Source organism: Schistocerca nitens, chromosome 1, assembly GCF_023898315.1.
Source record: "Schistocerca nitens isolate TAMUIC-IGC-003100 chromosome 1, iqSchNite1.1, whole genome shotgun sequence".
NCBI lineage: Eukaryota > Metazoa > Arthropoda > Insecta > Orthoptera > Acrididae > Schistocerca > Schistocerca nitens.
The window spans coordinates 619376348-619400875 of record NC_064614.1 but is presented as its reverse complement, the minus strand read 5'-3'; the positions used below and the strand labels follow the sequence as shown (position 1 = coordinate 619400875).

Here is a 24528-nt window from a genome sequence, read left to right as displayed (position 1 = left end):
TTTGCAATATCACGGATACTTCGCCGAGGTGATTGGTGAACGGTTTAAAAATCGCGTTCTCGGTTTGTGGAGTACGACTAGTCCCTGGACGACCTCTGTTCATTACTTGGGCACGAAGATTACCGATTTCCTGAAGGCGACGAAAATAATTCTTATCGGAAATGCGACTTTGAGGGTACCGTGCAGCACACGCACGAGCTGCAGCACCAGCAGCTTGCACTCGTCAAACTGGTTTCCCCAATAAGGCGAAGAGAAAATGCCGCACCTGGAGGTCGGCATGCGATTCCTCATCCAGATTCACGACAAAAGTTAATCTAGCAAATTCACCCACTATTTTACTGCCTTAGTGGTTGAAGTACAAGTTTATATGCCAACTAGCTCTGCAGATGATGAAGAAATTGATGAAATGTATGACGAGATAAAAGAAATTATTCAGGTAGTGAAGGGAGACGAAAATTTAATAGTCATGGGTGACTGGAATTCGATAGTAGGAAAAGGGAGAGAAGAAAACATAGTAAGTGAATATAGGTTGGGGGGAAGAAATGGAAGAGGAAGCCGCCTTGTAGAATTTTGCACAGAGCATAACTTAATCATAGCTAACACTTGGTTCAAGAATCATAAAAGAAGGTTGTATACCTGGAAGAATCCTGGAGATACTAAAAGGTATCAGATAGATTATATAATGGTAAGACAGAGATTTAGGAACCAGGTTTTAAATTGTAAGACATTTCCAGGGGCAGATGTGGATTCTGACCACAATCTATTGGTTATGAACTGCAGATTGAAACTAAAGAAACCGCAAAAAGGTGGGAATTTAAGGAGATGGGACCTGGATAAACTGAAAGAAACAGAGGTTGTAGAGAGTTTCAGAGAGAGCATAAGGGAACAATTGACAGGAATGGGGGAAAGAAATACAGTAGAAGAAGAATCGGTAGCTCTGAGGGATGAAGTAGTGAAGGCAGCAGACGATCAAGTAGGTAAGAAGACGAGGGCTAATAGAAATCCTTGGGTAACAGAAGAAATATTGAATTTAATTGATGAAAGGAGAAAATATAAAAATGCAGTAAATGAAGCAGGCAAAAAGGAATACAAACGTCTCAAAAACGAGATCGACAGGAAGTGCAAAATGGCTAAGCAGGGATGACTAGAGGACAAATGTAAGGATGTAGAGGCTTGTCTCACTAGGGGTAAGATAGATACTGCCTACAGGAAAATTAAAGAGACCTTTGGAGAGAAGAGAACCACTTGTATGAATATCAAGAGCTCAGATGGCAACCCAGTTCTAAGCAAAGAAGGGAAGGCAGAAAGGTGGAAGGAGTATATAGAGGGTTTATACAAGGGCGATGTACTTGAGGACAATATTATGGAAATGGAAGAAGATGTAGATGAAGATGAAATGGGAGATAAGTTACTGCGTGAAGAGTTTGACAGAGCACTGAAAGACCTGAGTCGAAACAAGGCCCCGGGAGTAGACAACATTCCATTAGAACTACTGATGGCCTTGGGAGAGCCAGTCATGACAAAACTCTACCATCTGGTGGGCAAGATGTATGAGACAGGCGAAATACCCACAGACTTCAAGAAGAATATAATAATTCCAATCCCGAAGAAAGCAGGTGTTGACAGATGTGAAAAGTACCGAACTATCAGTTTAGTAAGTCACACCTGCAAAATACTAACGCGAATTCTTTACAGACGAATGGAAAAACTGGTAGAAGCGGACCTCGGGGAAGATCAGTTTGGATTCCGTAGAAATGTTGGAACACGTGAGGCAATACTAACCTTACGACTTATCTTAGAAGAAAGACTAAGAAAAGGCAAACCTACGTTTCTAGCATTTGTAGACTTAGAGAAAGCTTTTGACAACGTTAACTGGAATACTCTCTTTCAAATTCTGAAGGTGGCAGGGGTAAAATACAGGGAGCGAAAGGCTATTTACAATTTGTACAGAAACCAGATGGCAGTTATAAGAGTCGAGGGGCATGAAAGGGAAGCAGTGGTTGGGAAAGGAGTGAGACAGGGTTGTAGCCTCTCCCCGATGTTATTCAATCTGTATATTGAGCAAGCAGTAAAGGAAACAAAAGAAAATTTCGGAGTAGGTATTAAAATTCATGGAGAAGAAGTAAAAACTTTGAGGTTCGCCGATGACATTGTAATTCTGTCAGAGACAGCAAAGGACTTGGAAGAGCAGTTGAACGGAATGGACAGTGTCTTGAAAGGAGGATATAAGATGAACATCAACAAAAGCAAAACGAGGATAATGGAATGTAGTCAAATTAAATCGGGTGATGCTGAGGGGATTAGATTAGGAAATGAGACACTTAAAGTAGTAAAGGAGTTTTGCTATTTAGGGAGTAAAATAACTGATGATGGTCGAAGTAGAGAGGATATAAAATGTAGACTGGCTATGGCAAGGAAATAGTTTCTGAAGAAGAGAAATTTGTTAACATCTAGTATAGATTTAAGTGCCAGGAAGTCGTTTCTGAAAGTATTTGTATGGAGTGTAGCCATGTATGGAAGTGAAACATGGACGATAACCAGTTTGGACAGAAGAGAATAGAAGCTTTCGAAATGTGGTGCTACAGAAGAATGCTGATGATAAGGTTGGTAGATCACGTAACTAATGAGGAGGTATTGAATAGGATTGGGGAGAAGAGAAGTATGTGGCACAACTTGAGTAGAAGAAGGGATCAGTTGGTAGGACATGTTTTGAGGCATCAAGGGATCACAAATTTAGCATTGGAGGGCAGCGTGGAGGGTAAAAATCGTAGAGGGAGACCAAGAGATCAATACACTAAGCAGATTCAGAAGGATGTAGGTTGCAGTAGGTACTGGGAGATGAAGAAGCTTGCACAGGATAGAGTAGCATGGAGAGCTGCATCAGACCAGTCTCAGGACTGAAGACCACAACAACAACAACAACAGTGGTTGAATTTCCGAAAATGATGAGACACGTATTTATTTTATTTCTGACTGAGGGACCAAATACCAATTTCCGTAGTGTTAGCTTCAGAACTGCCTCAATAGAGAGTCTGCAATTTCAAGTTTCTGTGCTTAGTGGTTTGGGCTGGGCGATGAGGAGTCATATAGTCAGTCAGTCGGGACGTTGAATTTTATATATAGACGTGTTTGTTTTATACTTCATATAGGTGAAAACGATGTTTACTAACTTTCAGCTGTTTCAACTACAAGGGTCTGTTCTTGAGTGCATTGTGTGCTCCACCCTCTCTCCATATGAGGCTGCATCCAGCATTGTCGAACACGATCTGTTTGGAGTCCCGGTACTATGTTGTCGGGAGATATAAGGTTGCACGGCCATAATGTCGTACATGTGATTCGACACAGTATACTTACCGGTCAGCGTTATTGCGACACTGTACTCCTACCCCATACGCGTCTTTTCCGGGGCCATTCACCTTTAACTTCATTGTCACGGATGCGCGACCGCATCGGACAGCACAGATGGAGGGGCTCTCGGAACGAGAGGATATTCAGCGAATGGACTGGCTGTCCTTTCCCAAGACTTAAATCCACTGAGCACGCGTGGAATGCATTGTGGACAGGTATTGCAGCATATGCTCATGAACCAACGGCCATCTGTCGATTCTCAACTGCACTGGTGGAGCAATGAACCGTCTACCGCAAGGATTCCTTATCAGGTCTTCTGGTCAGCTTGGGAGTACACCCCAAAACATGCTTTGACATCTGCGGTGATCAAAAATCCTAATGTCACATTCGAGACGGTTCTCTAGTTTCATTCGTATACTGGCATAGCCAATGTCCGAGTGTGACTCGAAACGGTTCATTATGACTAAACGAATAATTCAAAAGAACATCACGTGATCGCAGTTGTCGGGACCTCTTGAAAACACAAACTGAAACATTCATCAGTTGATCTCGTTTTCTCCACTAGCACTGAGGATGTTTAACATTTTGGAGGAAGCTATACTAACACTTCCCATGCCTGTTGCAGGTGAGACGGGAACGCCGCCAGTGTCGGTAGACATCCTGGACTGTGATGTGCCGCCCTGCGTGTTCTACAGGGGAGAGAGCATGTCGGGGAACATCACCTTCGTCACAGGTACAGTACATAAAAGGTGCAGCAGCCCTTATGCCTACTAAGAACGCAACAGTACTGTGCAAACACAGTTTCCTGATAGGTAGCGTTTTATGAAGGATGATATTTTGTATTTTTAGTGATCTTCAACGAACATTCTACAAGTAAATTCAACGTTCATTGGGCATAGGGTGACTAACATAGGCGTGAAATATACTTTGTGATGCACTGTAGAATGGTTTGTAGAGTGTATATGTAGATATAGGATATGGACAAGTGACTCACATTCTCAAGCTCAGTTCTTATTGCGTTATACAGCACACCGTCTACAGTCATAATATTTTTATTACTTATACAAGTCCAACGCCTTCAGAAACAACAATTCCAGTTTCAAAGACTAATTAAACTTTTGAAAGTTACATCTGCTTCGCTAGATAACATATCGTTCCTGAGTCAATACCTCAGCACAACATATATTTCTATTTGTAATTTACGATGTGCGATGATGGGAGCAATCGAATTTTATGTACTGTTCGTACGAAGGCTAAAATATGAAGGATGAATACTGATTGCTAAAAACTTTCTCTCCGCTAAAGACAAACGCTTGCCGAAGGACTCGCATCAGTGATATAATATTTGCACTAGTGGCTTTTGACAGTCAGCGAGTAGTTTGATGAGGTTCAAGAGGCTCTGAGCACTATACGACTTAACATCTGAGGTCATCAGTCCCCCATAACTTAGAACTATTTAAACCTAACTAACCTAAGCACATCACACACATCCATGCCCAAGGCAGGATTCGAACCTGCGACCGTAGCGATCGCGCGGGTCCAGACTGAAGCGTCTAGAACCGCTCGGCCACAGCGACCGGAGTTTGACGAGGAAAACGTAGCTATACAGTACTCACATTCAAAGGTAGTGATGGATATTTCTCTGAAAATCATATAGACAATAATCCAACAACCGGGAATGTTACAGCTACAAGTGAAGTGAGCTCAATGACGACCAACGAACAAAGTAAAAGTCGTCTTAAACACAACAAATACAATCAGAATTCCTATGAAAGTGCAAGACCAGAAAGTAAGGAAACTCACATACTCGAGGATCGGCGTTCAGAGACTTCGATCATGCTGCCGATCCAGTTGCAGGATTGTGTATTTATTTGGTATAGGTCATCTACAGGTGACCTCTTCTTCTTCTTCTTCTTCTTCTTCTTCTTTTTGCGTTACGGCCTCTGTAGGACCACGGGTAGCCCCTTCGTGGACTGCATTTTCCTCTTCTTCTCCCAGAACCTCTTCATTCTTTCTCTTCTCCTCTCCCGCTCTTCTTGCGAGAGCTTCAGTTTCCGTTTCTCCTGGCGGCTCCACTGGTGACATTCTAATCTTTTCCTGTATTCTTCTCTGTCATTGATCTCCGACATATTTGTTGGTGTATATTTGTTCCTCCAATTTTCCTTTCCTTCGACCTTGATCCCCAATTCCAACCAGTCCTCCCGAAGTTCAACAATCCACTTGGTTCCTGTCTTTCCCCTTGTCCTCCCTGTTGTTTCCCACACTCTCTTCGTCATTCTGTCCATACTCATCCTAACTACATGCCCAGCAAACCTTGCCCTTTTGAGTCTGATTTCCCCGGATATTGTTCTCATCTTCCAGTACAATTCTTCCCTAGGTCTTCGCATCCACCTCTCTCCACCTCTTTTGGTACCTAGTATTTTTCTCATTTTTTTCCTCTCTTCTTTTTCTAGTTGCTCTGCCCCATTTCTTCCTAGTGTCATCGTCTCAGCAGCATATAATACTGCATTCCTCACTGTTGCCTTGTAGTGGCTTATCTTTGCCTCTGCGGATATATTCTTTTTATTGTATACCTCTCTCGCCATGCAGAAGGCTGCCTCATCTTCTTTATCCTCTCTGTTATTCCCTCCTTGCTCCTGTTCCTTCCTGTTATAAATTCTCCCAGGTATTTAAATTTGTCCACCATTTGCACAGTGCCTTCCAGTGTTTCCCAGTTTGCAGTGGTGTTTAATGTCTTTGTCTTGTTATAGGCGATCCTCAGTCCCACCTTTCTGGCTACCTTACTTAAGTTGTCGAGTTGTGTCTTTGCGTCTTCTTCCGTCTCACTTACCATTGCTATGTCATCTGCAAAGGCTAGGCAGTCCACTTGAGCCCTGTTGTCCTTTTTGTCCCCCACATGGGTCTTTGGTATTCCCATTGCCTCGTTTATCACTTCGTCCAGTGCTATATTGAACAACAATGGTGACAATCCATCTCCCTGTTTAACACCAGTCTTGATCTCAAATTCTTCTGACAGTGCCTCTCTGAATCTCACCCTCGCTTTTGTGTCTGTCAGAATTTCTATTATGAGTTCTTGTGTAGTTCCATCAAGTCCTCTGTTCTTCAGGATCCTAACAAGAGTCTGTCTGTCGATGGAGTCATATGCCGTTGTGAAGTCCACTAAGGTTATTACTGTCTTTTTGTTTTTTAAGGCCCTATGTTCTATCAGTTGCTTCAGGATAGGTATCTGTTCTACACAACCTTTTCCCTTCCTGAATCCCGCTTGGTAGTCGCCAACTGTACTTTCTACCTGTTCTTCTACTCTCTTGAGCAATAGTTTTGACAGCACCTTGTATCCGACCTCTAGTAGCGATATTCCTCTGTAGTTGTTTGCATCCCTCTTGTCCCCCTTCTTCTGTATTGGTACTATAATTGCATTCTTCCTTCCTTCTGGCAACTTCTTTGTTCTCCAAATCTGGTGAACTATGTTGGTCATGTTGACAAGGTATCTTCTGCACAGATGTTATCATCCCTCTCTCTGAATCTGTCTCCATATTGTTGGAGAGGAAATACACGATCACCCTTCATATATGTACTTCACGTGTTGTCCCCTAAACGTCACTTTCTACAGAACCCTCACATCGGAAATTAATACTACCATGTTAAATATCTGTAACTTTGGTTTCTTCGCCTGGACACTGCGTAAACAAACACAACGATCAAAAGATTAGTCAGCCTCCGCCATCTCTCCCAGGAGACAGCACGCCAGTTCCGTGTAACATCGCCATTGCCAAGTAACAAAGCTCGATGAAACCTGAACCATAAATACAAAAATGTGCTACAGTATAATAAGGAAGATAACGGAAAGAAATACGCAATTAGACGAACAGAAATGACACTTGGATTTAAAGACAGTAATTACACTGAACGCTCCGCATTTTACGACGGTTCCCTGGACATTACGAGTAGAAAAGGAGAGAGATTGTTCTTAATGAGGTGTGTGACCTCCACAGATGGTAATGCCTGCTCTGCAACGTGCTCCCACGCTGGTTGCAAGGTTGAGGTTGGTAAGGAGTTCCTGTAGTAGAACGGTCCATTCCTCCACCAGCGTGGTTGACAACGGGTTGGTGGTCGTTGGTGCATGTAGATGTGCTGCGGTACGTCTCCACAATGCATCCTACACGTGTTAGATAGTATTTAAGCCGAGAGAACGGGCAGGCAAGTCCATTCGCCAAATATCCTCTCGTACCACGAGCTCTTCTGCCTGCGCTGTGTGATGCGGTCCCACATTCAAAGTCAGGGCCTAATGCGCTCCTGAAGAGGCGCAGTTGCAGAAGGAACACTATGTGACAATAACATTGACCAGTGAATTGGTATGTAAAGTGGCAGAATAAATGGTCAGATCCGCACCTTACATGAGACCTTTACACAATGAGAAGGTAAAGATGACACCTAATGTAATTCGATGGTTATAAGAAGGGGTAATGCAGGAGTAGGTTTAATAATGAATAAAAAAATAGGAGTGCGGGTTAGCTACTACAAACAGCATAGTGAACGCATTATTGTGGCCAAGATAGACACAAAGCCCATGCCTACTACAGTAGTACAAGTTTATATGCCAACTAGCTCTGCAGATGATGAAGAAATTGATGAAATGTATGACGAGATAAAAGAAATTATTCAGGTAGTGAAGGGAGACGAAAATTTAATAGTCATGGGTGACTGGAATTCGTCAGTAGGAAAAGGGAGAGATTATGCTAAAGAACTTGCCCCCTTTCTATCAGCAATTTATCGTAGATCTCTGGAAGAACGTAAAGTACCTAGCGACTGGAAGAAAGCACAGGTCGTTCCCATTTTCAAGAAGGGTCATAAATCAGATGCGAATAATTATAGGCCTATTTCACTTACGTCAATCTGTTGTAGAATAATGGAACATGTTTTGTGTTCTCGTATTATGACGTTCTTAGATAATACAAATCTCCTTCATCATAACCAACATGGATTCCGCAAACAGAGATCATGTGAAACCCAGCTCGCCCTATTTGCCCAAGAAATTCACAGTGCCGTAGACACTGGCGAGCAGATTGATGCCGTATTCCTGGACTTCAGGAAGGCATTTGATACGGTTCCGCACTTACGTTTAGTGAAAAAAATACGTGCTTACGGAATATCGGACCAGGTTTGTGATTGGATTCAGGATTTCCTAGAAGAAAGAACACAACATGTCATTCTTAACGGTTCAAAATCTGCAGATGTAGAGGTAATTTCGGGAGTACCGCAAGGAAGCGTGATAGGACCTTTATTGTTTACAATATACATAAATGACTTAGTTGACAACATCGGTAGCTCCGTGAGGCTATTTGCAGATGACACGGTTGTCTACAAGAAAGTAGCAACATCAGAAGACTCGTACGTACTCCAGGAAGACCTGCAGAGGATTAATGAATGGTGCGACAGCTGGCAGCTTTCCCTAAACGTAGATAAATGTAATATAATGCGCATACATAGGGGCAGAAATCCATTCCAGTACGATTATGCCATAGGTGGTAAATCATTGGAAGCGGTAACGACCGTAAAATACTTAGGAGTTACTATCCGGAGCGATCTGAAGTGGAATGATCACATAAAACAAATAGTGGGAAAAGCAGGCGCCAGGTTGAGATTCATAGGAAGAATTCTAAGAAAATGTGACTCATCGACGAAAGAAGTAGCTTACAAAACGCTTGTTCGTCCGATTCTTGAGTATTGCTCATCAGTATGGGACCCTTACCAGGTTGGATTAATAGAAGAGATAGACATGATCCAGCGAAAAGCAGCGCGATTCGTCATGGGGACATTTAGTCAGCGCGAGAGCGTTACGGAGATGCTGAACAAGCTCCAGTGGCGGACACTTCAAGAAAGGCGTTACGCAATACGGAGAGGTTTATTATCGAAATTACGAGAGAGCACATTCCGGGAAGAGATGGGCAACATATTACTACCGCCCACATATATCTCGCGTAATGATCACAACGAAAAGATCCGAGAAATTAGAGCAAATACGGAGACTTACAAGCAGTCGTTCTTCCCACGCACAATTCGTGAATGGAACAGGGAAGGGGGGATCAGATAGTGGTACAATAAGTACCCTCCGCCACACACCGTAAGGTGGCTCGCGGAGTATAGATGTAGATGTAGATGTAGAAACATAGTAGGTGTATATGGATTGGGGGGAAGAAATGAAAGAGGAAGCCGCCTTGTAGAATTGTGCACAGAGCATAACTTACTCATAGCTAACACTTGGTTCAAGAATCATAAAAGAAGGTTGTATACCTGGAAGAATCCTGGAGATACTAAAAGGTATCAGATAGATTATATAATGGTAAGACAGAGATTTAGGAACCAGGTTTTAAATTGTAAGACATTTCCAGGGGCAGATGTGGATTCTGACCACAATCTATTGGTTATGAACTGCAGATTGAAACTGAAGAAACTGCAAAAAGGTGGGAATTTAAGGAGATGGGACCTGGATAAACTGAAAGAACCAGAGATTGTAGAGAGTTTCAGAGAGAGCATAAGGGAACAATTGACAGGAATGGGGGAAAGAAATACAGTAGAAGAAGAATCGGTAGCTCTGAGGGATGAAGTAGTGAAGGCAGCAGACGATCAAGTAGGTAAGAAGACGAGGGCTAATAGAAATCCTTGGGTAACAGAAGAAATATTGAATTTAATTGATGAAAGGAGAAAATATAAAAATGCAGTAAACGAAGCAGGCAAAAAGGAATACAAACGTCTCAAAAATGAGATCGACAGGAAGTGCAAAATGGCTAAGCAGGGATGACTAGAGGACAAATGTAAGGATGTAGAGGCTTGTCTCACTAGGGGTAAGATAGATACTGCCTACAGGAAAATTAAAGAGACCTTTGGAGAGAAGAGAACCACTTGTATGAATATCAGGAGCTCAGATGGCAACCCAGTTCTAAGCAAAGAAGGGAAGGCAGAAAGGTGGAAGGAGTATATAGAGGGTTTATACAAGGGCGATGTACTTGAGGACAATATTATGGAAATGGAAGAAGATGTAGATGAAGATGAAATGGGAGATAAGTTACTGCGTGAAGAGTTTGACAGAGCACTGAAAGACCTGAGTCGAAACAAGGCCCCGGGAGTAGACAACATTCCATTAGAACTACTGATGGCCTTGGGAGAGCCAGTCATGACAAAACTCTACCATCTGGTGAGCAAGATGTATGAGACAGGCGAAATACCCACAGACTTCAAGAAGAATATAATAATTCCAATCCCAAAGAAAGCAGGTGTTGACAGATGTGAAAATTACCGAACTATCAGTTTAGTAAGTCACACCTGCAAAATACTAACGCGAATTCTTTACAGACGAATGGAAAAACTGGTAGAAGCGGACCTCGGGAAGATCAGTTTGGATTCCGTAGAAATGTTGGAACACGTGAGGCAATACTAACCTTACGACTTATCTTAGAAGAAAGACTAAGAAAAGGCAAACCTACGTTTCTAGCATTTGTAGACTTAGAGAAAGCTTTTGACAACGTTAACTGGAATACTCTCTTTCAAATTCTGAAGGTGGCAGGGGTAAAATACAGGGAGCGAAAGGCTATTTACAATTTGTACAGAAACCAGATGGCAGTTATAAGAGTCGAGGGGCATGAAAGGGAAGCAGTGGTTGGGAAAGGAGTGAGACAGGGTTGTAGCCTCTCCCCGATGTTATTCAATCTGTATATTGAGCAAGCAGTAAAGGAAACAAAAGAAAATTTCGGAGTAGGTATTAAAATTCATGGAGAAGAAGTAAAAACTTTGAGGTTCGCCGATGACATTGTAATTCTGTCAGAGACAGCAAAGGACTTGGAAGAGCAGTTGAACGGAATGGACAGTGTCTTGAAAGGAGGATATAAGATGAACATCAACAAAAGCAAAACGAGGATAATGGAATGTAGTCAAATTAAATCGGGTGATGCTGAGGGGATTAGATTAGGAAATGAGACACTTAAAGTAGTAAAGGAGTTTTGCTATTTAGGGAGTAAAATAACTGATGATGGTCGAAGTAGAGAGGATATAAAATGTAGACTGGCTATGGCAAGGAAATAGTTTCTGAAGAAGAGAAATTTGTTAACATCTAGTATAGATTTAAGTGCCAGGAAGTCGTTTCTGAAAGTATTTGTATGGAGTGCAGCCATGTATGGAAGTGAAGCATGGACGATAACCAGTTTGGACAGAAGAGAATAGAAGCTTTCGAAATGTGGTGCTACAGAAGAATGCTGAAGATAAGGTTGGTAGATCACGTAACTAATGAGGAGGTATTGAATAGGATTGGGGAGAAGAGAAGTTTGTGGCACAACTTGACTAGAAGAACGGATCGGTTGGTAGGACATGTTTTGAGGCATCAAGGGATCACAAATTTAGCATTGGAGGGCAGCGTGGAGGGTAAAAATCGTAGAGGGAGACCAAGAGATCAATACACTAAGCAGAATCAGAAGGATGTAGGTTGCAGTAGGTACTGGGAGATGAAGAAGCTTGCACAGGATAGAGTAGCATGGAGAGCTGCATCAAACCAGTCTCAGGACTGAAGACCACAACAACAACAATAAGAACATTTGTCTATCAGTTTGTAATGCAAAAAGGGATGACAGCCAATTGACGGTAATTAACACACTGTTCCTACACAATGCATTTCTTTGAGTGGAAGGTGGAACAGAGAACACGAGTCGATTTCAGTTTTGAAAAGCCAGCCCCACAATGGCGTAGTGAAGCCGCACTGCAGGAGCTATGACGGAAACCACTTAAATGGGTGGCAGGAGGAAGGTCAGCGACCCTGGACCAGGTGATTCAGGCTGGAGGATCCGTGTAGCAGCACCTCTACAAAAGGGGAAAGCTGCATTTCGGAATCCCAACGGGATACGAACAAAAGCCAGTGACGAATTTCGGCCAGTGGGTGTGACACATGGAAAGGTCAATGTACATTAGGCATCTAGAACGGGCACAAAACATCTGATTGGCGGAAATGCACTAGGAAGGAGAAAAATACTGAAATTTCGACGCAGTTTGATAGAACAGATATTGCGATTGGTATAGAGAGTTTTTACAAAATAAGATGAATGTTCCTATTGGTCGAAAAAAGCTGTGACGTAAAAAAGGAACCCAAGTGGAGGGTGGCAGTTCTGCCTTGAGTAGTACAAGAGAGAAATTTTCGGGGGTCTCTTCTCTAAACAGGCGTCAAGCGCAGAACGGAAGCCTTAACGCTCTGTACGACGCAGAGAAGAAATTTGTGTGGACATTTCGTTCACAGCAGGTGCACTGCAGCTAGAAATTAGCTGTAGCAACATTTAGCTCCAACTGTGGAGAAACGAGCCAACCAAATTAGTAAACTGTACTTTGCGAGAGCTGAGAGGGCACTATAATATGCACACTGCTCCAACCATGCGCATGTATATCGACACATAAGACTAGGGTTAAGTACATGTTTTCTCACATATCGAGAAACATTTGGAAAGTTTCTGCTGGAATGTTCAGCAAAGGCCAGATTAGTTTTATAGGAGATTAAGTGGGAGAGAACGGCCTTGCAGTCAGCAGCAAATCGCAGCTTAAGTTACATACCGCGTGCAGAGGTGTGAACTTTGTTGGTTCACCAGCTTGCGTCCACTGTAAACTCGAGCAGCCTTTGGTAATCTTGCGCTCAAATTTGTCACATAACTAACCATCCATCGTAGACTTGATTGTCATCTTAAATAGTACCAATCTCTGAGCCGGAATCGGACGATTTTCGTAGTTCAGACCACCATTATTACATATGTGTAGGAGCAATTTCGTAAAGAAACTTCCAATTAAAATTCAGTATTATTGTGCTTAGGGTTAATGTAAAGAAACTTCCAATTAGACTTTCATAATGTTGTGCGTAGGATTAATGTTCTTTCAGAGAATTAATATTTTACATTGTTGTGTATAAAATTATTTCACTTTTTGATGTTGGCACCATTATCCATTGCTGTTCTTATGTTGTCGAGTTGAAAACTATGTAAAAGTTGTAATTTCGTGAGAAAAATTGCGATATTAAACTTGTCATTTCACCATACACAGTTGTTCTCAATTCTAGAATAAGCAAAACCAAACCACTCCTTACAAGTACTCTCATGTAATATTACACTCACACATACCACTACACGAAACGATCATTTTCGAGAATGTTGGACGTACCCTCATACGGCAAGAGGTAGGAACACGTAATGCGCCCTTAGACATTATCGATCATGATCGTTTTGATGGTTGAAGTGTTGTGGTGTGGAGAGGCATAATATTTGAGGGACGTCAACATCTTTGAACATGGAACACTCAGTTGTCAAAGTTACTGTGACACTGCACTCCTTTCCCATGTGCATCTTTTCAACAGTTATTCGGCCCGGAATGAGAATACGCTACTGCATGGAAAAACGCAGGTACAGGAGCTCTCTGAGCGGGAGGATATTTGGTAAATGGACTTGCCTGCCCATTCCCTTGGTTAAAATGACACCGAGCATTTGTGGGATGCGTTGGGGAGACAAATTGTAGCACGTCGTAATGTACCGAGGACTATCCAGTAGTTGTCAATCACGATGGTGGAGGAATGAAACGCCCCACCACAATAACGTCATATCAACATTGTGGCCTGCATGAATGCATGTTACAGAGCATGATTGCCATCCGTGATGACCACCCAACCATTGTAAATCGCGGTGACTTACGTGTAATTGTTGTGTTTGAATGAAAGTGTCACTTCTGTTCGTCTTATTGCCTATTTCTTTGAGCTACCTTCGGCAGTATACTGTACTGTTTCTTTGTATGTATGATCCAAGTTTCATTGAGCAATATTACTCGGCAGTGACACATCATGTGGAAGTGGCTAACGTCATTAGGTTTAGCACAACAGTGGATATAAAATTTGTGAGTTCCCCTTCTTGTCTATAAGGCAAACAGAGCGTCAAATCTTTTTTGCGTATTGCTAATAAATATGCTGGCAAGTTGGGATTGTATCGTGACTGGATGATTGCAGACGCTAAGAGAGTGTGTACACTATACCACAAAGAAGGGTGTGGGATATGTAGTTAAAGATATGAGGTGTCGGAGCAGAACAGTGACGTTCAGGGGAAGCCTCCTCTCACCCTGACCACAGTTAACGTAGTAGTGGCAGAAGCGTCTAGCGCCGCCTGGCTGTTGCAGAGCGGGCGACCACCTCGCTACGGCCGGACGTGCTGGCGAACATCGGCGGCGTGGAGGTGAACTACCAGCTGCCGCAGCAGGACGCCTGCCAGTCGCTGGTGAGCGGCAGCTGCCCGCTGCAGGCCGGGCAGACCGCCGTCTACTCGCTCGTCATCAACATCCTCGAGATGTACCCCAAGGTGCGTACCGTTTCCACACGAACATTATTGTGTTACACTAGTTCCAGCTGTCGTAGCTGGCTCAAAGAGGCGGATGACCCGTCTTGGATTTCTAATCGTTACTATATTTCTTTGCTCTGGAGCCATTCCTGTCACTATATCGTCTTTTTAATCTAACAACTTCGCATAGGGGTTCTGTTTGTTGTACACTACTGGCCATTAAAATTGCTACACCAAGAAAGAATGCAGATGATAAACGGGTATTCATTGGACAAATATATTATACTAGAACTGACATGTGATTACATTTTCACGCAATTTGGGTGCATAGATACTGAGAGAACAGTACCCAGAACAACCACCTCTGGTCGTAATAACGACCTTTATACGCCTGGGCATTGAGTCAAACAGAACTTGGATGGCGTGTACAGGAACAGCTGCCCATGCAGCTTCAACACGATACCACAGTTCATCAAGAGTAGTGACTGCCGTATTGTGACGAGCCAGTTGCTCGGCCACCATTGACCAGACGTTTTCATTTGGTGAGAGATCTGGAGAATGTGCAGGCCAGGGCAGCAGTCGAACATTTTCTGTATCCAGAAAGGCCCGTACAGGACCTGCAACATGCGGTTGTGTATTATCCTGCTGAAATGTAGGGTTTCACAGGGATCGAATGAAGGGTAGAGCCACTGGTCGTAACACATCTGAAATGTTCAACTGTTCAAAGTGCCGTCAATGCGAACACGAGGTGACCGAGACGTGTAACCAATGGCAGCCCGTACCATCACGCCGGGTGATACGCCAGTATGGCGATGACGAATACACGCTTCCAATGTGCGTTCACCACGATGTCGCCAAACACGGATGCGACCATCATGATGCTGTAAACAGAACCTGGATTCATCCGAAAACATGACGTTTTTCCATTTGTGCACCCAGGTTCGTCTTTGAGTACACCATCGCAGGCGCTCCTGTCTGTGATGCAGCGTCAAGGGTAACCGCAGCCATGGTCTCCGAGCTGATAGTCCATGCTGCAAGCGTCGTCGAACAGTTCGTGCAGATGGTTGTTGTCTTGCAAACGTCCCCATCTGTTGACTCAGGGATCGCGCGTGGCTGCATGATCCGTTACAGTCATGCGGATAAAATGCCTGTCATCTCTACTGCTAGTGATACGAGGATGTTGGGATCCAGCACGGCGTTCCGTATTACCCTCCTGAACCCACCGATTCCATATTCTGCTAACAGTCATTGGATCTCGACCAACGCGAGCAGCAATGTCGCGATACGATAAACCGCAATCGCGATAGGCTACAATCCGTCCTTTATCGACGTCAGAAACGTGATGGTACGCATTTCTCCTCCTTACACGAGGCATGACAACAACGTTTCACCAGGCAACGACGGTCAACTGCGGTTTGTGTATGAGAAGTCGGTTGGAAACTTTCCTCATGTCAGCACGTTGTACATGTCGCCACTGGCGTCAGCCTTATGTGAATGCTCTGAAAAGCTAATCATTTGTACATCGCAGCATCTTCTTCCTGCCTGTTTAATTTCGCGCCTGTAGCACGTCATCTTCGTGGTGTAGCAATTTAATGGCCAGTAGTGTATATGTTTGTGTATTGAATTTTTGAGACGAAAACAAGGAATCATATACCACGGTTGTTGTGGCACTTGCCCACTAACCGTGTACAGCCTGTTGTGCGATTCCAATAGTCCTTCACTCATTTTGTCAATTCACCCGCAATCTGCTGTACCTCCCGCAGTTTAATACACTAAGTTTTTAGCCATACAAGTAGGAAGATATCCAGCACTTGTGCATTGTCGCATTAGGTTTTCAGTTAAATCAGAGGTGTACAATGTTTCTCCATCGAAACGCAAACACCATTTTACTGTGCAGAAACTCTGCAAAGGCCGGGGGTGATTGGCTTCTACGATGGGTGGTGGAACTGGGTTGTTGGTTCGTTGATTTGGGGGAACGAACCGAACAGCGAGGTCGTCGGTCGCATCGGATTAGAGAAGGATGGTGAAGGAAGTCGGTCGTGCCCTTTCAAAGGAACCATCCAGACACATGCCTGAGGCGATGTAGGAAATTATGGAAAAACTGAAACAGGATGGCCGGACGCGGGGTTGAACCGGCGTCCTCCCGAATGCCAGTTCAGTGTGCTAACCACTGCGCCACCTCTCTCGGTGAATTGGGTTGTCAGAAGTAACGAAGCCAGAAGTTAACCACTGTGGGCGTAGGGGAGTGGCGAATGGATGCCTGGCCGTTGTCCGACGTTTCGTCATGAAAACCAAATTGTCAGAACAATCATTTATTTCTCAGCAATGTACAAAAGTCGTGACGATGCTCAGAGAATCCAACGCTCTACGGCGTAAGTTGCAGATAGTCACCGAGAAGGTGCTGTGGTCAGCTAGCGGCTTGTCACTGGCCGCCTAAGGCGTCTCTCGACTGGTGAAATGATGGAAGCGGCAACTCGTCGAGGACGCTGACTTCAGCAGCCCCAGGGCGCTCTGGGGCGCGCAGAATCACGCCGTGGGCCCTACGTGAGGTGGAGGGTCTCAGGTACAGTGTCTGCCCACACAAACGGAGGCGGACAGCCTGAGCTTGCCCGCACAGCTGATGACAGCTGATCGGCTGTGTGGCCCGAGCTCGAAATGTAGACCATCAGGGTATGAGGACAGCAGCGGCTGAAGTAAGCTTACAGGTGGCCCACCAATTGGAGGGCTCGAAGTCAGCAGCATTAGACTCAATGCAAGTAGCAGATACGCAGCTAGTAACGGCGCAGTATGGTGGCGGCAGCTTGCCGACTTACGTGGACTGGAAGACCGTTCTCGACCTGCCCTCGAAGCGTGTAGCTGCCGGACTGCGTACTTCTGTCTGTAAATGAGGAGTATTCATACGGTCTCCTTTTTTGCCAAGGGATCGTTTCCCATCGTGTAAGCCACAGCAGAGTCATGGCTCAGGCGTGGAGCAGTTGCTTCATCCACACCACAGTGGCTCCGCGATTTTGCTGCGTCGATGGTACTACGAATCTGGTCCCTCTGCTGAGCGACGCTATGTGGTGAGCATCAGCAGGCCGCTCCTGTTGTAACTTCACTTGGCCGGCATCACTCTGGGCTACTTCCGGGAGACTCTTGCATGAATCGTGATGGCGTCTTTATTTTATTCAGCTGTGCCAAGTAAATTACTTGTGGCATGACAACTCGAAAACCAATTAATTCACGGTCGAGCTTTCACAACCATCTTTTATCTACCGTTGCCCAGATTTTATTGAACCCTCGACGTAGTTTACTGCTTGCTCAAAATATACACAGCACGTGTATCTATGGCCTAATATCCTTGGAACCAGTGATGTAAAAAGTAAGCTATAGGGCCCAAATGGACTCAAGGCAAGATTTAATTCTGTACATCATTCATGTCGTGTTAAAGGGAGGCAGGTGGAACATAAACGTCAATATGCACATAATCTGGGAAGTGTATTTATTAAAATATTGTGTCCAGTTATTTATGAACTGCGCTCCCATATACTTGTATGCAGACTGGGTTTTGTTTGACCAGAAGTAAAACGCTGTCGTCCATATACGCCTGAAGAAAAAAAGGAATAACAAACTGGCTGCGTTTTGGAAAAACTACGTAAATGGATAGATGTTAAGTACTTATAATATATCCCAGATAACAAGGTTTATCTTTGTACATTTCTTTCTCTCTCTGGCAACTATTTCATTTTTAGTAGGTTAAGAAAATTTTTACTTCGATGTCAGAATGAACAGGTGTGGTAGATCATAAGAAGCTGGTTTGGCAAACGAAGAATACACTCATCTAAAAGTGATTATCAACTAAATGACCTCAACACAGCCAAAATTACTAGACTGTGATTCGTAAGTTTATGAATATAATGAAATCAGAAATGAACAAAAATGCATTCTGATTGAGCGTTCAGTGGGTGGATCATAAACTACAGAAGTGTAAAGGACAATACAGCCATAAAGAAAACACCAGTAAGCACAGCAGTGGACAATTTAGTCCTTTTAAAGGGATTTAAATATCATTATACTGATTTTCTTATTGAAGACAGACGCTAGTTCACAAAAGAGAAAAAAGGTAAGACTAAAGAACCTGTTCGTAATATGACCATTGCGATAAATTAGGTGAACATCGCATAAGCTAAAATGAAGAACGACCTATCACCTGGTCCTGGAAATATACCAGTGAAATTATTGGCAACTGGAGAACACCCTTTAAGGAAGAGAATAATACTCTCTTTGAGCAACTGTTCTCGGCAGATTGAAATATCATCAGAATGTAATATCATTATCATTTCTTTACGCAAGGGGGAGACTGGAAGAGACACTAATTATTAGCGAGGCATTAGTGTGAACTGCACAATGACCCGCTTTTTTGGCAAAATTATGTACAACAAAATAAGGCAGAACGTTGGTCACCATGATGGGGAAGACCAGAGTTCGTTTGTACAGAACAGTTCTTGCCCACGCAAACTCTTTTAAACAGCTGTTGGAGCAACCCATAGCAGTGCAGTTAGATATACACATTGGATACACGTTGTCTATGTAGACTTGGCAAAAGCTTATGACATGGTTCCTGGAACAAATCTGTGGATGTGGACCTACGGATGATATAAGTAATTTTACATATAATTTATGAACTGTAAATATACAATAAGGTATATATTAAAAGAGAAGCAATGAAAAAAGGACGCTAAATTTAAAAGTGCTCAAAATCTCCAAGACTGGCCATTCTTTATTGAAACTAGAAATTTAGCGCAGGCTTCAATGCGAGATGCTGTTAGTAGTTTCGACAAAAGAACTATCTCGAAATCTGACAGAAAATCTAATGAGATTCTAGTCGTATGTAAAGTACACCAGCAGCAAGACACAATGAATACCTTCACTGCACGATAGCAATGGTAATGTTACTGATGACAGTGCCACTAAAGCGAAGTTATCAGATACGGTTTTCAAAAATTTCTTCACCAAAGGAAAGAAGTATACATTCCACAATTCGAATGAAGAACAGCTGCTAAGATGAGGAGACGTAGATGTCCTCGATGTTGCGAAGCAGCTCAAATCATTTTATAAAGGCAATGCCGCCAGTCTAGATTGTATACCAGTTAGGTTCCTTTCAGAGTATGCCGGTACAATAGCTCCATACTTAGCAAGCATATACAACAGCTCGCCCGTCAAAAGATATATACCTAAATACGGAAAAGCCGCGCAGGTCTCACCAGTTCTGAAGAACGGAATTAGGAGTAATCCTCTGAATTACAAACTCATATCACTAGCGTCTATCCGCAGGAGGATTTTCGAACGTATACTGTGTTCAAAAAAAAAATGTTCAAATGTGTGTGAAATCTTATGGGACTTAACTCCTAAGGTCATCAGTCCCTAAGCTTACACACTACTTAACGTAAATTATCCTAAGGACGAACACATACACCCATGCCCGAGGGAGGACTCGAACCTCCGCCGGGACCAGCCGCACAGTCCATGACTGCAGCGCCTTCGAATACTGTGTTCGAACATTATCAATTACATAGAAGAAAACGATTTATTGACAAATAGCCAACAGGGATTCAGAAAGTATCGTTCTTGTGAAACATAATTAGCTGTTTATTCACACGAAGTAACGAGTGCTACCAATAGGGGATGTCAAATTGATTCCATATTTTTAGATTTCCAGAAATCTAATGACACAAGAGATTTCCAATCGATTGCGTGCCCACGGAGTATTGTCTCACTTGTGCGAATGGGTTCGTGATTACCTACCAGACAGTTCACAGTCCTCAGTAACCGATGGAGAGCCACCGAGTAAAACAGGTGTGTTATAGTCTCTCCGCTGTTCTTTATCTATATACACGATTTAGGCGATATAGGGACAATCTGAGCAGCACTGTTAGATTATTTGCAGATGACGCTGCCATTTACCGTCTTGTAAAGTCAACAGGTGATCACAACCAGTTGCAAAATGATTTAGACAAGATATCTGTATGGTGCGAGAAGTTGCAATTGACTCTTAATAATGAAAGGTGTGATGTCATCAACATGAGTACTAAAAGAAATCCTCTAAATTTCGGTTATACGATAAATCACACAAATTTGAAGGCTATTAATTCTACTTAATACCTAGGGATTACAGTGGTGAATAACTTAAATTGGAACGACCACATACATAATGTTATAGCGTAAGTGATGTTTTGGCAGAATACTTAGAAAATGCAACAGTTCTACTAAAGAGACTGCCTACAGTACGTCTGTCCGTCGTCTTCTGGAGTATTCTTGCGCTGTGTGGGATTCGCATCAGACGGAGGACATCGGAAAAGTTCAAAGAAGGGCAGCTCGTATTGTATTATCGCGAAATAGGCAAGGGAGTGCCACGGACATGATGAGCGAATTCGGATGGCAATCATTAAAAGAAAGGCGTTTTTCTTTGCGGCGTGACCTCAAAGTACTTTTTCCTCCCAATGCGAAAATATTTTGTTGGTGCCCACCTCGATAGAGAGAAATGATCGTCATAATAAATAAGAGAAATCAGAGCTTACACGGAAAGATCTGATGGTTCGTTTTTCCCGTATGCTGTTCGAGAGTGGAACGGTAGAGAAGTAACTCGAAGATGAGCCGATGAACCTTATGGCAGAAACTTAATTGTGAATGGTAGAGTAGTCACGTATATGTAGATGTAGAGGGTCAAAGTTATAAGAAAGTACTGTAGCGTGGATGTTGGATGGAGTGGGGTTCGAGCTGGGGCTTTTGTCCCCGTGGGCTCATTTTAACAAGTAATTTATTAAACATAAAATCTTATTGGCAACAGAACAACAATTAAACAGAACGTAATGTGCATCCCAATAGGCTACATCTCTTGAAAGCATGGTTCAAACACGAACATATCAGTTAAAATTCCTATAACACAATGAAACGTAATATAATGAAACAGCACGCAGCAAAGAAAGTCGGCCAACAACAGTATCAAGTACTGTAAATAGCCCTTGGCCAAAGACAGGGACAGAGAGTAAATAATTCTTCTGCAACTAACTACAGGACACTAAGACAATTCTCAGACCTAATATCACCCACATAGCACCCAGTTAAATACTGTCTACAGCTACTCCCATCACCATCCACTCATCACAAGATACTACCAGGTATCTACAGGACTACCTATGAGTACACCTCAATACAATCTCCTACGCAATGAAACGTATAAACGAATCATTCTGAAATAGCAAGGTAGCTTTCTTTGTGCATATGGCACAAACGAAATCATTGACACTCTTGCCGTAATAAGATAAGATCACTTGCTTCAGAGTAAGACGTACACTTCAGTCGTGCATCTGCCGTGTAATTAACAAAATCTTAATGGAGAACAGATCACACTCCCAACATGCCATCACCAACCATAACCAAAACACTCAATGCAGAGTTTGTACTCTGCACTGTACACTCTACTGGATCGCTTAAGTACCGAGATGCAACCATCATCTACTAAAGGACGTAGCTAGCGCTCCTCTTGAAATGCGGAAGCGCCTTACTCCATCTCCATTGGAATAGTCTTCCTCTGGTCTGAGGAAAGACGGCAATTGCTTCACCGGTTTGTTTGTGTCCAACAGCGGCAACACTCGACACTTATTGTTAGTAATACTCTGTAGACAGCTCCTAGGTGTACCATCACGAAGAAGGCTTCTAGTCACGACCGCACACGAACTGGCCTTGTCAACGTCTTAACCCCGCAGCTGCAACCTCGGTCAGTGCGACAACTTTGGCCTGCTACGCAAATTTGAGACGAGTTGGGCCAACACCCTAATACTGGTCCGCCGACACCCGACTAGTCGTCAGCCGCAAGTGTTATGGCCCGTGTTGGTGCTTCCGCACCACTTGCTCAGCTGTCCACATGTCCAAGCGTAGCCCACCCCAGCAACCCCAACCGCCACCGCAGCTCAGTCTGCCCCGCGCTGACTGCCAGTGACGCTGCAGGTTTACAGTCACGGCACTCGCTTCCTGGAGATGTCTGCACCGTGACAGTAGAGGAGATTACTCACTCTCCTCCATCTTGCGCATTCCCACCTCCGAGTGCCACTAACTGTGCCAAAAGCCCCCCCCCCCCCCCTGCCCCAACGACCTCGCCCTTTATAAAAGCACAAGTGCAATAGCAGCGATGGTATCTTCTAGCAGATAACTCGTAAGCCGACAATCGTGTTCCCATGGTTTGAGGAGCTTGAGAGTGAACTCGCATCGGGTTGGCCACCAAATGCAGCTAGTCTGCACTTGATGACGAAATCCTCTGCGCCGACAAGCACCGGGCCGTAACGTATGGAAATAGCGTGACGTATGTGTGGATATCTGGTGCTAAATACCTCTGGAAGCCTACTACGTACAAGTTTCTTTCTTTACTCGAATGAAAATCATTAGTTTGTTTTCTTGGTGGTCCGTTTAACACCATTTCGACAGTTCCTAAGATGTAAACACTTTTTCCTGAGCGCTATAGAAATGGCCTCAGTTTACTACTTCCCTCTCTTTCCATTCTTGCTGTCTAAATCCCAAAATTAAATACTACTACTGCTAGTAGTGGTAGTAGTATCTCGTAACGCCAGGGCATGTTTTTCAGAGGGAAACAGGGACGTCCTCCTCAAATACTGGTAACAGAAACGAATAACAGTAGTGATGAAACTTCCTGGCAGATTAAAACTGTGTGCCCGACCGAGACTCGAACTCGGGACCTTTGCCTTTCGCGGGCAAGTGCTCTACCATCTGAGCTACCGAAGCACGACTCACTCCCGGTACTCACAGCTTTACTTCTGCCAGTATCTCGTCTCCTACCTTCCAAACTTTACAGATGCTCTCCTGCGAAACTTGCAGAACTAGCACTCCCGAAAGAAAGGATATTGCGGAGACATGGCTTAGCCACAGGAGAGCTTCTGTAAAGTTTGGAAGGTAGGAGACGAGATACTGGCAGAAGTAAAGCTGTGAGTACCGCGCGTGAGTCGTGCTTCGGTAGCTCAGATGGTAGAGCACTTGCCCGCGAAAGACAAAGGTCCCGAGTTCGAGTCTCGGTCGGGCACACAGTTTTAATCTGCCAGGAAGTTTCATATCAGCGCACACTCCGCTGCAGAGTGAAAAATCTCATTCTGGAAACAGTAGTGATGTTCTGTGCATTATATTACACTTTCTTTCTGCCTGTTCCACAACGACCTATATGACAACATGATAGAAATCATGAGGTGAACACGTCCCTTGTCTACTTGCATCCAGCACCCTCGGTACATCAAATATGCACCCACCACTCACCACACATCGCCCGCCATCTAATTACAACGAAGATGTCACTGCACAGCTGTAGCTTGCTTGTTGTGGTTATCCCGGCATGCACGGCTGTGTTGCAGGTGAACCTGACGGTGCAGCTGTCGCTGGTGGACGAGTCGGAGGCGGTGGTGACGTGCTTCCTGGTGGACGGCGAGGTGACCGACCGCAACCCGCCGCAGGCTCGCCTGCGTCAGCACCAGCGCCGCATCCGCCCCATGCCTAGCCTCTTGCCCCGAATTCCTTACCGCCGCCTCCACTGAACAATGTTACTCGAACTGCTTCTGATCTAATAAAAGAGTTGCACTGATCGTCTTCTTTCGTGTTTTCAGTCTTACAATATACTCACTTCCCTCTCGTGCTGTCGAGGTGGGCGCCGCGGTTGTTGGTTCTACGCTCCTGTGCCTTTGTTCGACGTGGGTATGACATCCCGTGACTGACTGGCCCTACCCCCAGAGATTTATATTCCCATAATTATTTAGTGGCACCTGAAAATGAAGTTTCTAGGCTTCGATAACGGTCGTCCAATAACTAA

The 24528-nt window shown here is 43.9% G+C and overlaps 1 protein-coding gene across 1 annotated transcript in view; it reads left to right on the top strand.

Moving 5' to 3' along the window:
* Positions 1-24304, top strand: part of LOC126236562 (NPC intracellular cholesterol transporter 2-like) — a 29590-nt gene extending 5286 nt beyond the window's left edge. The window contains exons 2-4 of the mRNA XM_049945973.1: positions 3974-4081; positions 14527-14705; positions 24077-24304. Coding sequence (XP_049801930.1) covers positions 3974-4081; positions 14527-14705; positions 24077-24256 — 467 coding nt within the window. The 3' untranslated portion in view covers positions 24257-24304. The remainder of the gene's footprint in view (positions 1-3973; positions 4082-14526; positions 14706-24076) is intronic.
* Positions 24305-24528: the final 224 nt, after the last annotated feature.